Here is a 17,467-nt window from a genome sequence, read left to right on the forward strand (position 1 = left end):
TATATCGATTATTATGCTGATTCATTATTTCCTTCCTTTCACTTCTACAGATTAAAACAAAGAGGGAGACCTACTATGTACAAGATTTTATATTAACCCTAGGATACAACTTTGAAGGAAAACAAGGATTCTGAGATATGTCAAGGAGGAGGAGGGAGGAAATTCCAGACATGGGGGAAGCATATGTGATTGTATGATAACAGGAATTAGAATACCAGAATGAAAAGGAATAGTACAAAATGCAAGAAGAAGAAACAGAAAATAAAATTGTAAAGTTAATTTGGAGCCAGATTGAGGAGGGCCAGATATGCTGTAGAAAATATTTATGTAGGGACTACTTGGCACAGTGGATAGAGCACCTGGCCCTGGAGTCAGAAGGACCTGAGTTCAAATCCTGCCTCAGACCATTAATAATCACCTAGCTGTGTGACCTTGCACAAGTCACTTAACCTTATTACCTTGCAACCCCCTCCCCCCAAAAAAGCAATATGCATTTTTGTCCTATAGATCACCTGTAATGATGGTTTTTCAGCAAGGGGATGATGTGGTCAATCTTGTGCCTTAGGAAGATTACTTTGGCATCCAAGTAGAGGAAGATTTGGACAGAGGAGAGGTTAAAATGAAGGAGATGGATTAGAAGACTCTTATGGTAGTCCAGGGCAGACATGCTAAGGGCCTATTCGAGTAGTGGCTCTAAAATGGAGAGGAGAAAAATGATGAGAGATCTTCTGAACATAGAATCAATCAGAATTTGGTGCCTGATTAGATATGACAAGTCAAAGAAAGAAAAGAGCTAACAATTATTCTGAGGTTATAAAACCAGATCAATGGAAGAATGGTATATTACTCAACAAAAATACGGAAATTTGGAGAATGGACAGGGTTTGAAGGGAAGATGATAAGTTCTGTTTTGAGCATGTTGATTATGAGATGCCTATAGAACATCCAAGTGGAGGTGAACCATTGAGTAGTTGGTGACATGAGGCTGGAGTTCAAGAGAGATTCTTCAGGCTATTCTTCAGATTTGTGAGTCATCTCTACTTTCCTGAACCCAAGAAAATCAAGGGAGAGAGTATAAAAGAGGCAAGAAAGGGGTTAGAAAATAAGAGAGAAGAGGTTCCTGAACATAGCCTTTAGAGATACCCAGGATTGGGGGCAGGGGATAGAAAATGATACAACTAAGGAAGCTGAGAACTAGGCAAATAGCTAGGAAGAAAACTAGGAGAGAGTTGTGTTGTAGAAACCCAGGGAAGACAGAGTATCAAGAAGGGAAGGACTAGTCATTGGTATCAAAACCTGCAGAAAAGTCAAAGAGAATGAGAACTGAAAAAAGGTCTCAGAATTTAGAAGTGACATCATGGGTAAACTTGGACAGAAGAATATCCATTAAGTGTTGAAATTAGAAGTCAAATTGCAAAGGCTTGTGAAATGGGTGTTGGGGAAATAGAGCTAGTGAGTTCAGGCAAATCTTTTTTTTTGCAAGGTAATGAGGTTAAGTGACTTACCCAAGGTCACACAACTAGGTAATTATTAAGTGTCTGAGATCAAATTTGACTCCAGGGTCAATGCTCTATTCACTGCACCACCTAGCTGCCCCATTAGGTAGGACTTTTTATGATTTTGGCAATTAAAAATGAAAATGAGAGAAAGGAAAAAAGGAATAATCTATAAAGCAAACTCTCAGAGGAGAGCAGAAAAGGATGAGATTAAGGATATAGGAAGAGAGAGATTGAATTTGGGGAGGCCCAGCATTCTTCAGAGATCTTCACTTTAAAGAAGATGAAAATGGGCAAAGACATAGAGGATTTGTTTTAATCAATCAATCAATCAATCAATTAATTATTTTTTTGAGGCAATAGGGTTAAGTGACTTGCCAAAGGTCACACAGGTAGGTAATTAAGTATTTGAGGCTGGATTTGAATTCAGGCACTTCTGACTCAAGGGCCAGTGCTCTATCCACTGCACAACCTAGCTGCCCTGATATAGAATTTTTGTAAAGCAGTAGGGGAGAAGAGGGAGATTTTCTTTTCTCAGGCAAGTGGAAGGCAAGGATGTGTATTGAAAAAGAATCATGCAGAAACTGAGGACTTAGAGAGAGAAAGTGGAGTTTTGGAATAGCTACTGAAGAATGAAGATAGTCAAAGGAAGAATAAGGGTTTTTTTTTTAAACTACATAGCAATAAGAGGCCATCTAAGATTTTAAATTCATAGAGGACTCAGGTGGTATGATTGATTATTTCTTCCAGTGGTTTTTGGTAGTTCAGAGGCAGGAGTGAAGGCAGTTAGAGTTATCTGAAACTGAGAATTGGTTGCCTATTGATCGTATTAGGAAAAAGGGTTGGGGAGGAAGAGGACAATGTATAATTGAATTGCTGTTAAGGGATTAAGGTAAAAAATTTTATAGAAGGAGAGTAGGATGACCTAAGGAGAATGCAGAAGGATAGAGAATTTGGTGGTTTTAGTTAGGATAAAGAAATTAGAAGTTAGGAGCAAGTAAGGGTTTGAAGTGCACCATAGAGACATTTGGAATGACTAGTAATTATCAGAGAAGAACTTCATTATTTAAAATACTAAATCTGATCCATAGGTAATGTATGAGGTTGAGGTGTAGTCATCTTTGTGTTTGAGAAAAGAAGAAAGCTGCCTTTCCTGACATGAGGTATTGAGAACTGAGGAGTTTAATAAATTGTAAGGACAGAATGTTTGAGGGGACATCTTTGAGACCCTGAGCTTAATAGTAGGGATTGAGTTTGAGAGAAAGATTCTGAACTAGGGACTGAACTTCATGAAAAAGCAAGTAGAATGACCTGCATCTTGGTAGATTATGCAACAAAGCTAAAGACTGAATGAAATAAAAATATTGAGACTATTTGTAAAGAGAGAAGAGGTTGCTGACTGATGGGGGCCAAGACAGTATCAGGAAGTAGCAAATAAGGAAAAAAGTAAAAATCTCTACTATGCTCCTTGAACCAGTATTTTAGAAGACATGAGAGAAAACAGCCAGCAATGAAAAGGGTACCTAGAGATGCACTATCTTCTGAAGAAAATAAGTTTTCCAAGAGTGCAAATTCAAAGAATGTGAAAAGAGATCAAGGATAAAGGATAGTTTATTAAATGAGTGGGGCCTCCAGAGTGCAATATGGAAATAGGAATTAGAAGCGAATAGGGATGGAGGAAAAACAATTCTAATGTTCAGTCTTTCTTTATCTACTCATTCCTTTCCTGCCACATATAAACATGCCCAGATCTTTCCCCATACTTTTCTTGATTTTACTAAGGTTCCTTAATTTTTTATCCTATATCTCTTTAGATTCAGCTGCCCTCTCTCTCCCTGAGGTTCTGCACATGGGGCTTTTTTATCCACGCAATATCCTTCCATTATGCTGACCTTATACTCTTACTGGTGAATTCTACATTTTGGACATCAGTCCAGGCTAGACAGGCTTCATTCCCTTCCCAGCTGTATTTCTGACTATTAAGGACTTTGCTACCATCCCCTAGAGTAGTTCCACCTTTTTTTTAATTCCCTTCCTTCAACTTGCCTTTTATATGTTGCTTTTCACTATTAGAATGTAATTTCCTTGGGGGCAAAAATTGCCTTTTTTTGTTTGTTTGAATATCCACAGCACTTATATTAGTACTGGTACATAGTAAGTGCCCAACAAATACTAGTATCTTTTATCCATTTCATAGCACAACTCCTAGGAGGAAAAAACCTGACTATTGCTACCTTCACTCCCACATTAACCATTTATTTCTCAGCACATGGTTTATGCTCATTATTTAATCTTCTCTTTGCAACGTCAATGGTGATCTCCTTATTGAAAAAGCTAATGTACTTTTCTCAAAAAAGCTTAATATACTTTTCTCAATTTTCTTTCTTTTTTTAACCTCTCTGAGTTATTTGACACTGTTGATAACCCATTTCCTTCTGCATACCCTCTCCTCCATAGATTTTCATATCACTGATCCCTCATGGTTCTCCTGCCTATCTGACTGGTCCTTTTCATGTTTTCTGTAGGATCATCCTCAATGTCCCAATCCCATTCATAAACATACCCAAGAGTTCCATGCTTTGATATTTCCTCTTCTATCTCAATATTACATCCTTTCCCATGGATTTAATTATCATTGTTGTGCTCGAATCTATATAGAAAGCTTTGAAATCTCTCTTGAGATCTAGTTCTGCATCTCCAACTGCCTGCTGGATATCTCTACCTAGGCATCTCAAATTCAATATGCCCAAAGATAAAATCACCTTTTGCCCCTCCTCCCAACTTCTCTATTTCTGTTAAAGGCATAATTCTTCTTTCAGTCATTGAGCATCAGAATCTAGGACTTATTCTAGATTTTCAATCACCCTCTCTCCCCTCACCCCTCTTCCCCTCCTCCCCTATAATAATCATTCGCTAAGTATTGTTGATTCCTTTATGAAATTGAAATAGCTTCCTAATTGGTCTTGAAATCAATCCCTCTCCCCTTTCATTTATCTTCCAAAAAGCTGCCAAATTGATATTAAGGTACAGACCTGACCATTTCATCACTAACTCAAGAAACTTCAGTAGCTACCCTTTGCTTTTAAGATCAAATACACTTCTTTTTCAGACACTTAGAATTTCACAATTTGGTTTTGGTCTACCTCTCTTGACTGATTTTTCAAAACTAAACTGTCCACTTGTCCAGCCTATTTCTTTGTACAAGCTGTTCTCTATGTCTAGAATGCTTTCCCTCTTCTCCTCCATTTCTGGGAACTCCTAATTCCTTTTTCCTTAAGTACCACTTCCTTCATGAAGCTTTTCCTTATTCCCCAAGTTGTTAGTCACCATAACTTAATTTTGTATGTATCCTGCATTTACTCTTCTGTGGAATGAGATATGCTCCACAGTATAATTTCAGCTTCTTGAGTGAAGGTTTTCTCAGTTTTACATCTATATCTGATCTTTTCACACAGTGCACACAATTATGAACTAGTCTCATTATTTGCAGATGATAGGAAAAATCAGTTATGACAATGTATTTTCTATGCTTATTTCTTACTTTAATCACCTGATACATAGTTCACTTTTAGGTGCATAGCTCATTACAAACATTACAGCTAGATGTTTACTACAATCCAACGTCCAACTTCCTCAATTGGACAAAAGGAAAAACATGCCAGGAATACTTTTAGTGAGTATGTGCCAGACAAATTTTTGTAGGCATCATCATGTCATGGCAGGTCACCAATCAGGTTTTAATTTCCTTTAATTGGTCTTCCCTCCACAGTGGTGGTGCAAGCAGAAAGGAAAAAAAATTCTTTCCTGCCATTAAACATACAATATAAAATTCAAAATATTCTGAGATCATTTCACATAAAACCTTTGATTAGACAGATTCACAGAATCTTAACTAATCTATAATATTCTCTTTATTGATTTGGTGCCACTTTTAAAAGCACTCAGTATTCCACAATACTAAGATTTTTCATTTGTACCATGCTTTATGTGCTTACATAGAGCTTTTGCATATATTATCTCATTTATTCCTCATATAAACACTCTGAGGTAGGTGATGCAGGTATTATTATCTCTTTTGCAGAAAAAGAAACAGGGTCAGAGAGATTAAGGTTCTGACTCAGGGTCATATAGTTATTTAGTGGCAGAGTCAATATAAGTCCTCAAATCCCTAATTTAGGGGGTAGCTGTGTGGTATAATGGATAGGGTGCCAGACCTGGAGTCAAGAAGACCTGTTTTCTTGAATTCAAACTTGGCCTCAGGGTCTTACTAACTGGGTGATCCTGGGCAAGTCACTTAACCCTATTTGCCTCAGTATCCTCATCTGTAAAATGAACAGGAGCAGGAAATGGCAAACTACTTAAGTACTTTTGCCACGAAAACCCCAGATGGGGTCAAGGAGCACCTCCCACAACAAGAAAACAACAGCCATCTTAAACCACTAGATGAAACTATCAGGAATGAAAGGATACCTGCCATCTTTTATCTCTTTTGCTGTTAGGTCCTGAAAGTAAAATAAATTTATTTCTGAAAGGGAAGAATTTATCATTGCAGCCTAAATATTTCTTTCAACTTATCTATTGCAAGAAAACCAAATACATGCTAAGAGATTTGTTTCATCTGTCATGTTTACAAAGCACTCCCAAGGAGAATTAGCTATTACCTAACAATCCATATGCCTCATTGTTTTGGAGAGTTATTATTCTCCATAGTAAGGAAAGAGGAATGCACAACATGCTGTAAATTTGTATAAGATGAATGATGATATGCAACCTCCAAATGCAAACAGGTCATCAGCTTCCATAATTTATAGCCGTCTTAAAAATAAAGCAATAAAGAAATTTAAACAATTGAAAATATGAGAGTTGGAGCCCCACATAATATAGGTTATAAAATCAATCAAAAATAATGTCATTGTTTCTTATGGATATATTAAATGAAAGAAGACTGAAAAAAGAATAAAAAAGACTTTATAAAGAAAAACTGGAATTTTAAAAGCCTGAATACATTTTGAAAAAACCTTGTAAAAACACTTACTATCAAGGTAGTTAGCCCTCTTTTTCTTAATCATTGAGAAACTTTGGTCCCCAAAGCATTTATTTTTCTCATGCTAAGTGCTGACAGTGCACTAAATACTATGTACATTTTTTCTGAATCAGAAAACAAAAGCCTCCAAATCAACACAAATTTAAATGTATCCATTTTCAGAGATGAATATTGAAGCAAAAAACATCACTTCTACCCCAAAGAGTAACATATTACAATAAATAAATAAAATTGCTCCGAAATTTTAGGACAAGAAAGGACAATAGAAATAGAAAAAAAATACACCAATCACTATCTGAAAGAGATCCCAGGATAAAAACCTATCAAGCCAAATTTCAAAACCTCCAAGTTAAGGAAAAAATATTTTAAGTAACAAGGAAAAAAAAAACAAATCATATACTACATAGCCACAATTAGAAGTATAAAAGAAGACCTAGAATCTGCTACATTTAAGGACTGCAGGTCTTAGAATGCTATATATCAAGGAGCAAAAGAACTGGGATTTTAGCCAAAAATTATTTACCCAGAAAAGTTAAGTATAATCTTAATTGAAAAAAAAAAGACTTCCAATGAATTGACAGACTGTTGACATATGAGATCCAGGAGAGAGAAAAAGTAACATCAAAGACCAATTACAATGGATTCAATAATTACATTTCCTTTTTATATATGTGAAAATGCAAACCATTTTCTTAAGCTTGTCATTTGTAATTGCTTAGTTTATTTTCTTATTTTATTTTTTAATTGCTTAGTTTAAAACAAAGATTGAGGGTGAGCTGAATAAAACCAGAAAGTGGTATTATGAAAAAAAAATCAATACCCTACTTTTAAAAGTTTTTATTGAAGCAATAGACATATTTTTTGATTTCCCATTTTAGAGCTCTGCAGGAATTATGACTTCATTTACTAAAACATTTAGTAAACCCACAGGCAGGCCACATAAAATCGCCCTGTGGGTCAGCCTGCAATTCAGACATCTCTGCTTTAGATAAATCATTGGTTAATATGATTAAAAAGAAAGAGAAGAAAATCAAATTAATAGTATCAAATAAAAAGAGTGAATGTACCACTAATGAAGATGAAATCAAAGCAATTATAAGGAGTTCTTTTGCCCAATTATGTGCCAATAAATTTAACAAATTAAGTGAAATGGAAAAACATTTACAAAAATACAAAGTGCTTAGTTTACAGAATGGGAAATAGAATATCTAAATAGACCCATTTTAGAAAAAAGAAATTAAACAGACCATAAATGAACTTACCAAGAAAAAAGACTAGATGAATTTATAGCAGGGCTATATGGATTTCAAATGAATTCTATCAAATTTTTAAAATCAACTCATTCCAATATTAAATAAATTGTTCGGAATAATAGGCAAAGAGGGGGTCTTTCAAACTCCTTTTATTAAACAAATATGATACTGATACTTAAATATGATACCAGGAAAAGTAAAAACAGAAAGAAAATTATAGGCCAATTTTGATAATGAATGCAAAAGTTCTAAATAAAATACTAGCTAAAAGGTTACAACAGTATAAGGAAATCTATTAACATAACTCTTTTGATAATATCAATAGATGTAGAAAATCCCAAATCTCCAAAATGATTGGATCAACTCACAGATCCACCAAAAATGAAATAGTATTTCAGTTTTTCCAAAATCTATCCAACATTGATCATTTCCTTCTATCATTTTAGCCAAACTGGTAAGTGTATAATTATAGCTCAAGGTTGCTTTAATTTGCATTTTTAAGGTTTTTGCAAGACAATGGGGTTAAGTGACTTGCACAAGGCCACATAGCTTAAGTGTCTGAGGTCGCATTTGAACTCAGGTCCTCCTGACTCCAAGGCTGGTGCTCTATACACTGTGCCACCTAGCGACCCCAAATTTGCATTTTTTCTAAAAAAATGGTTGCAAGTACTTTTTATATAGTCATAAATTGTTTTGATTTCCTAAAACTGATTGTTCATATCCTTTGAACATTTATCATAAGTGGAATGACTTGTACTCTTAGATATTTGACAACATTCTTTATAATATCTGAGATTTGAGGCTTTTAGCTTTGAAACTGCCTATAAAATTTTCCCAAGTTTTTTACTTTCCTCCTCTTCTTGGCTACATTTGATTTATTCGTACAAACCCTTTTTTAATTTAATGTAATCAAAATGATCCCTTTTACATCTCTCACAATGCTATCTTTTTTGTTCATAAATTGTTCACCTATCCACAAGTTTGAAAGGTAGAATGTTTCATGTTCTTCAAGTTTTCATGTAGTATTTCCCTTTATATTTATTTAGGACATGTATTCATTTTGATTTTATCTTGGTAAACTGTAAGATACTATTTTTATGTCTAATTTATGCCATACTTCCCAAAAATTTTCCAACAATTTTTACCAAATAATGAATTCTTATCCCCTAAACTTAAGTCTATACACTTGTCAAACTCTGGGTTACTATAATTGTTTTTTTTGTTGTAGATTGCATATTTGTTCTGTTCCACTGATCTACCTTTCCATTACTTAGTCGGTTCCAGATGGTTTTGATAATTACTGTCTGATAATATCATTTAAGGTTTGGTACTGATAAACCTCCTTCCTTTACAATTTTATTCCCAGTTTGTTCCTTTGAAACTCTTGACTTTTTGTTCTTCCAAAAGAATTTTGTTATTATTTTTCATAGCTCCATAAAATATTTTTTAAAGTAATTTATTTGAGATGACATTGAATTTATAAATTTATTTTGGTAAAATTGGCATTTTTATTATATTGACCCTGCCTACCCATGAACAATATTTATCCACTTATTTCAATCTGATTTTATTTTGTGCAAAATTTTTTTATGGTTTTGTTCTTTTAGATTCTGGGTTTGATTTAGTAGGTGTATTGCCAGATTTTATTCTGTTTAGAATTATTTTAAATGGATATCTCCAGCTATCTCTTTCTTCAGGATGCTATTGGTTATGATGATTTATATGGGTTTGCTTTATATGCTGTTACTTTGCTGAAATCATTATTTCAATTAACTTTTTAGTTGTCTTTAGAATTTTCCAACTCTATCATCTTGACATCTGCAAAAAGAGATAGTTTTTATTACCTCGTTGCTCATTCTGATTCCTCCTATTTATTTTTCTTCTTATTGCTATTTTCAGGATTTCCAAAACAATATTGAATATTACTAGTGACTAGTGGGCATCCTTGTTTCACACCTAATCTTACTGGGAAGGCTTGTAGCTTATCCCTATAACAAATAATGCTTGCTAATGGTTTTTGGTAAATCAAAATAATCTATATTCCTATGAAAAATACTCTAAAGCATTATTGATTAGAGAAATGAAAATTAAAGCAACTTTAAGATGTCATTTTAGATCTAAATGATTGAAGGGGAAAGCAACAAATTTTGGAGAGGATTTGAAAAAAATGGGACACTACTTCACTGTTGGCAGAATTGTGATCCCATTCAGCCATTTTGGAGAGCAATTTGGAATTATGCCCAAAGAGTTATTAAATTGTCTGTACCTTAGACCAAGTAATTCTACTATTAGGTCTGTTTCCCAAGATGATTATGGAGAATGGAAAGTAACCTATATGCTCTAAAATTTTATAGCAGTTTTCTTTGTGGTGGCGAAAGAACAGGAAATTATATGGATTCCCCTCAATTGTGGAATTATTGTGGTTTATGATTGCCATGGGAGACTAGGGTTCTGTATGAAATGATGATTTCAATGATCTCAATGAGCAAAATGAGCAGAACTAAGAGAATGTTGTATAGTAACAGCATTATTGTTTTAAGAATAACTTTGAATTATGAAGACTTTTGACCATAACAAATACCCAAATTAGCTATAAAGGACCTTTGAAGGAACATTCTGTCTGCATCCAGAGAAAGAACTCATAAATAGTAGTATGGATAATACATTTTTCTCCCCTCACTTGGGGAATGGTTAAACTTGTGGTTTATGAATGTGATGGATTTCTACAATGCTGAAAGAAATGATGAGTTTGATGAACTAAGAAAAGCATGAAGAAACTTCCTTGAAATAATGGAGTAAAATGAGCAGAACCAAGAGAATATTATAAAAGTAGCAGCAGTATTGTTTTAAGAACAGCTTCAAGCAAACAAGTCATTCTAGTGTAAAAAAAATCCAAAGTAATTACATATGAAGAAATATGCTGTTTGAAACCAGAAAAAAGACATGTTTTTATATAACTATAACAATATAAATCTAAAGCATGAATATATACACATATAGATGTGTGTCTAATGGCAGTCATCTCAAAGGGGCATGGGGAGGGGAAAAAAGTTACAAGATAACTTTATTGTATATATGAAAGGAATAGCAAGTTGTACCTTAATGGATCTGTAATTTCCTCTGTTTTGGAATTTCCTGTTTTATTTTTTTGAGTTCATTTTTTAAAATACATTTTTAAATAAAGGAATGAACAAGGATCTACTTGTACACTTAAGCCTTTTACAAAAGAAAACTCTTTAGGAATACACACAGAATGAGTTTAGAAGTAACTTAGAAAATAGTTTAGGGGAAAAAAGCAAAAAATAGAGGTGAGGATGATATAGAACTCAGGAAAGAAGATAACCAGACAACCTTTTTCAAGCATGAAGAATGCAATAGGGAAAGAAGAAAAATGGAGTGAGGAGTAGGTAGCACAGAGAAAACAAAGAAATCAATTTAAGTATATGATATATGGATAAGGCTAAAAAAATCTCTTTGGGTTAGGTACTATCTTTGACAGTGACTCTCATTGACAGAAATATAAGAAAGAATTCTGTAGGCTACTCTTCTGGAACCCTTATTATTATTAAGCAACATATTTCTATAGCTAAATATTTAGGAATGGTACTTTCCACCAATATGGAAGTTCACTGTGATCTCAGCACTTCCACATAAGGGCATGCTTGCACACTTAGTCTCACTATCAAAGTAGGCTTTAGAAATAAAATATATATGTATACACATACATTGTGGTTTTGGAAACAATGGCTTGCTTCCAAATCAGAGGAGAAAACAGGTAAAAAGACTGCTATATAACCCCCAACTCCCCCAAATCCTCTAACATAACCATGTCTTTTTGCTTTTTATTAGTGAATACAATGATTTGCAAATTAGAAAAGTCAGTGTAGAATAAGCATGGTGCATCCTAAAATATAGACTAAGTTATGGGACAATGTAATTGTAAATTGTAATATTATTATTTCATTAGTAGTGACTGCTATACTCATTTTTATGTACCATATTTTCTGACAACTATTATGATTGGGTGATGAGGTCATTTTTTATCTTCCTATGCTGAGGTTGAAGGAATTTTTTAAAAAAGCTACTGTTTTTTCCCTTTGCTGTGAATATGTTTTATATTTTCTATTTCACTGCCTGCAGCTCTTCATTGCACTCAACCCATTTACTTTCTGTGTACCATCTGACCTCCTTAAGCATTATTATTATATTAATAATAACCCAGGATGCTCTGCTTCTGCCAATTTTAGTAAGAAAAGTACTAGAAGTCTTCTTGGGTCAAATGAGGAGTGGTAACAGGAAAATGGAACAAGAAATATACATAATTGGGGAATCAATGTGAGAGATACAGACAGAATGGGGCCCAAAGATAGGCAATAATCCTGTTTGGAGACATTAGGCAAAATTTGATAAAGACTTCAGAGGCAAGGCCAAAGATGAAGAAGTGAATTTGTGAATCTCCTGTCACTCCATTTTCAGCAAGTTAATAATAAAAGGATCAATTTCTCCTTTTGACTTTTCTGTACAACATTATAATGTAAGTGGAAGACAGATTCATAAGTAGTGAATGACAATTCTGGAAATGAATCTTGGGATAGAGTAATTCATGAACAATATTTGCCATTTTATGGATTTGCCTTTTTTAAAATTGAAAACATAGCTGACTTTTTCAAATTGAATGTAGAACTGAAGTCTAACCTAGAGAAATTAACTTATTTGGAGTATATATCATGAATAAATTTAAATTTCACTCCAGTGATTTAGTCATGTGAACAAATGCATAGTAAAGGAGGGCCCATTCGGCCAATTTGGAAAACTGATGCTAGAGTTCTTTCTCACACAATCAGAATGCTGAAGACCAAACACAGCTAAAGTAAACAATAGCATTTTGTAAATACTACCCAGGTCCCCAGGAAACTTGTTTTCTCCTTCCTACTGTGGGAACATCATGTCAAGTGATTAGGTTATCCATTTGAGTTCACTTCAGACATATTCCAGTAAGAAAAGTAATCTTCAGTAAGTAAATATTTTTAGGATGAAGCAGAGAATCTGAAGATGCTCAATTAGCATACCTTAAATAGCTAGGAAAATAAAGTATATTCTTTTTTTTAATGAAGAGCTGAGAAAGAAACAGATAATTCTTGTGATATCAATGTAATGCTATACCAGTAAAATCTCCCACCAAAACTTCTTTTAGATTATTTTCATTATATGAATATATATGGTTGCTGTTGTTCTTTTCTTGAAGAAGAACATGATGTCAGGGAGGTAAAGCCAGGACTTGCAAATGAATTGGATTTAAATGAGGGGGTGCTGTGTAAAGTCACCAGCCTCCTTTTCCCCTCTGGAACCAATCTGGGTCCAGCAGCCAGATGTGAGTCAGAACAGCTAGAAACAGTGCTGTGGAGGCAGTGCCTTTTTGAGCTAAGATCTTTATCAGTTTATTAGTTAAACTGAGGCAATGCCCATTCAGAGGAAAGAATGTTCATTTTAAGCTAGTACAAAAAAATCAAACTTGGAGGTCAAGGGTTTTCTCTGAGATTAATATAGGTAAGAAAGAAATGAAGCAAAGAATAGCCTTTTTTGCATAATCAAAAACAGTGTGGATTTGAAAGAGGGACACATTAAGGTCAGGAGGTCAGGAGAGAGGTAGTTAACTTGCCACACAGGACAGAATTCTGACCCTGAAATTAGCAAGACCTGGGTCCTCATCGTGCCTCAATCCTATAGTAGCTCTGTATCACTGGGAAAAGTCTCTAAAACTCTCTGAGACAGTTACTTTATTTGTAAATTGAGGGGTTTGAACTAGATGACCACTAAAATTCATTCAAGATCAAATCTATGTTACAGTTATTATTTTGTGAGCAGTAAAGTGGATATAAATAATAATACCTATCCTTTAGGGTGATTGTGAGGATCACATGAAACCTAATTTCTAAAAAGTATTTTGCAAATTTAAATGAATCCAAGACATTATTATGAATGGAATAGACTTTTCCATTCTCTCTCCTCTGGATCTCTTCCACCATTTGGTTTGCCTCTTTTACATATCTTTATTATGCTCTCATTTGTATGTCAGTTATTTTACTTATCTCCCTTACTTATCTTAAGTTTCTATTGGACAGAGACTGGATCTTTCATTTTTTGATGACTATTATGGTGCCTTGAAAATAAAGTAAGTGCTTAATAAGTACTTATTTGAAGTGTATTTTGAATCCTGTTTAATTAAGGCTGTGCTTTAGGTGTATAGTACTGATTCATCTGACTTCTTGATAGAGGTTCATCTTCTTAATTCAGTTTTCTCAAGTTCTAATAAATGAATTGCAATGAAATATTCCTCTTAAACCACAAAGGTGGACCATATAGAAGTTACTCCTTCATTTCTTATACAGTATAGTCTTTCTCTAAAAAGATGACATAGTCCTTAGGATACTTCTCGAGTAGAAATGAAATCATGAAATTATAGACTCAGAAATGGAAGGGACCTGAGTATGTATATATATATATATATATATATATATATATCACCAATTTGCTCACCTTGTAAGTGAGGAAAGTGAGCACCAGAGAGAGTGACTTTTTTTTTTTTAACATCATACAGGTTGTAAGTCACAGAGTCAAGATTTGCAAACAGGGTCTCTGACTCCAAATCTTAACATTATTTCCCCTGTATCATACTCTATTCAACAATGATTCATCAGGCATCTATGATACAATAACTTCAAGTTGCTTTCATAATGATCAAAACCACTTTCTGGAGCATCTAGGTGGCACAGTGGATAGAACCTTGGCCCTGGAGTCAGGAGGACCTGAGTTCAAATCAGACCTCAGACACTCAAGAATTGCCTAGCCATGTGACCTTGGGCAAGTCAATGAGATTAATCCATTGCCTTGAAAAAAGAAACAAACCCAAACACTTTCTTCATTAGGTTTAACATTAACATATGTCATAATATGTCTCCTTCTAGAATCTTGGCCACAATGAATGTGGATTTTGGGTTTTCATAAATTTTTGGAGCACACAAAATTATAGGGATTTCTAGCTAACATGATTCCTAGGAATAGGATAGCATTTGTTCAAGTATTTATAGAAGAAACAATAAAATACTTTAAAATTCCAAAGTATATTGTCAAGGACAGAAATTCATATTAAAGCAAAAGCAGAATTCCAGGGGAAAATGGGAGTTGGTATCTTAAGCCAATTCATAGTTCATTCAGTCTGTGTTTATTGTACATATATTTGCTTTAGTAGGGTGTAATCAAAAATTATATGAGTACCTGAGCAGAAGCTGTTGCTACTAATAGTTCTTGCAGAACGTCCAGAGCTGCTGGGATTGAATTCTCTGCTCTCCTCTTCAGAGAAGGGAGATTCAGATGCTGGAGACACTTTTTGCTGCTGCTGGGGTAGATGAGGCCGAAGGATCAAACGGGGAATACGGCTTCGGGAAATCTCCTTCTCATGATGCTGCCCTCTGTGTGCCTTCTCAAAATTGGATATAAAAATGAAAACAAAAAGAAGATGGTTTCCCCCCAGAGAGATCTTGACCCTTTTGAAAAGTGACATTTCTGAACAAGGAATCATCTGAAGAAGGAAATTATTGCTTCTTATATCAGTTATTCAAGAAAAGCATCAACTTCAACTTATTCCAACCTCAACAACCAGTTATTCCCAACAACCAACTATCCCTACTAATTGTTCATGTGGAATATTTCCATTATATCTTGCTAAGAAGATATTCTACTTTATGCCTTTCTCCCCTGTCATTTATATGACATACAAGCTTTTCCCACTTCCTATACTCTTTACACTGCTTTATCATTTTACTTTTCTCTCATTTGCTTGTCTTGCCTTAACTATGTCATCTGCTTTCTCTCTTCTCAATTTTCTCTCCACATATTTTCCCAAACTGCTATGCCCCCCCCCCCCACCAACTCGCCTCCCTCACCTGATCTATAATGCAACATTATCTTTCAAATCCCCCTTCTTCTGGCTAGTCTTTCAATTATTCATTAATATCCTAGTACTCAAGGCTCTGGGCCAAGATGAGAACAAAACAAAACAAAAATCCAATACCCAGGGAGATTATTCTATTTTTTCATCTCAGGTTTAGGATTATTTTCTTCATATTATGCTCTTGAGAAGTGAATTTAACCTCTGCTTTCTTTCCTAACTGGACCAAATACATAGCTACAGATGACTCAAAAATATCAATTATAAAAGCTTCACAACCTAAACAGGACCATAACTAGACTGGGGCATTTGGGAGCACTGTCCCCATTTGGGGTTGCCTAGGCACCAGCTGGATTCTCCCCCAGTTACTTATGAGATAGCCTATTTTCAAGTGTTCCATATTTCTGGAGCTTCATTTGTACAAAATTCCTGTAACCATCTCTGGTCCTATGGTCCTATAAAGATTTTTTTTAAGGGAAAACTCCACTGATTTCCTTCAACCATTGCACTGAAAGGTAAAAATAAATAAATCAGATTAGGAAATCAACAGCATTTCACAACATGACCTCCTGCTCATTTCCAACATGGGCTTACTAGGGTCAATGCCAAGATAAACAAGGGGCAGCCTTGGGAGCTTTATACAAAGTCGGAATTCAAAGGAAAGTCCCAGTCCTCAATAAGCTCCTGATCCCTCCTACGCATGCCATCCCATACTGTGCCAAATCACCCACTTCTGAGACTGTAGTCTCTGGATCAGGCCTCCATATCAGCTTGACAATCAAATGTTTGCATTCTGCAGGATGCCTAGCACACTCTGTGAACGTGAACTGTCAATAATGTTCTTAATCCTTATTCCCCGGTATTTTATCTATCTGGTATCTTATATTCAGCCAGAGAGATATTCCTACAAACCATTACAATGAGTAATAGGGCTTTGAAAAACCTCTTATTTTGGGTCACCAACAAATCTTCCTCAATGCTATGAGACTTTTCGAATGTCAAGCCCCAAATCTCTTCCTGTCCCTACCTGGCCTTACCTCAAGTTTCAACACCTGAAAATAGACTTTCTTCATTCCTCTCTTGAAGCCTATTGCCTCTCATCTCTGATCATTGCTCACTGCCGCTCACCTTCCCTATCCGCCCCTTCCCCAGACTCCGCCTCTTACTCTGCAGGGCCTCACCTGGGCCCCCTCCCATCTGCCCTGCCAGGTGACCCCCTGGCTCTTTGCCCACTCCCTGCCGCCTCGGATACCTCCTACCTTGGTCTCCCGGAGGGGCCCCATCCCGCCGCTGGCACAGCTCGTCCTGGCTCCTACAGCTCTGTCGCCGAGGAAGAGACACCTGAGGACATCAGAGAGGAGGAGACTGACAAGGGGAGCCGGTCTTCAGCTGAGGCTGCGGCGGGGAGGATTGGCGGCGATGCCGCCGCTGGTCTGGCACCCCTGCCAGTGACTGAGCGCCCAGCCCGCGCCTACCCCCGCTTGCCCGCCCCGAGTCGGACACGTGGTGCCACCGCTGCCACCACCGCCGCCGCCCGGGAGCGCCCAGGCTCCTCCCGCAGTTGCTGTCCCCGCGGCCGCCTGCGGACCCGGACCCGGCACGCCCCGGGCAGCGGGGAGCCGGCCCCACCTGGCAGAGCCCGGGCTCCGCGGAGCTGCCCACAGGGCAAGGAACTTCCTCCACTCCTCAGCCCCGCGCCCTGCCAGACAGGGGCGTTTGGCAGCAG

At 36.1% G+C, this 17,467-nt stretch overlaps 1 protein-coding gene across 3 annotated transcripts in view; it reads right to left on the reverse strand.

The window, feature by feature from the left end:
• Positions 1 to 17,199, reverse strand: part of SYBU (syntabulin) — a 95,511-nt gene extending 78,312 nt beyond the window's left edge. Inside the window, exons 1-2 of one of the 3 annotated variants that reach the window (XM_074201215.1) lie at positions 17,001 to 17,199; positions 15,069 to 15,270 (exon numbers count right to left, since the gene is read on the reverse strand). In XM_074201215.1, coding sequence (XP_074057316.1) covers positions 15,069 to 15,270; positions 17,001 to 17,024 — 226 coding nt within the window. In that variant the 5' untranslated portion in view covers positions 17,025 to 17,199. The other 2 variants (XM_074201214.1, XM_074201213.1) reach the window with 2 other exon arrangements.
• Positions 17,200 to 17,467: the final 268 nt, after the last annotated feature.

The sequence above is a fragment of the Macrotis lagotis genome, chromosome X, assembly GCF_037893015.1.
Source record: "Macrotis lagotis isolate mMagLag1 chromosome X, bilby.v1.9.chrom.fasta, whole genome shotgun sequence".
NCBI classification, from domain to species: Eukaryota; Metazoa; Chordata; class Mammalia; order Peramelemorphia; family Peramelidae; genus Macrotis; species Macrotis lagotis.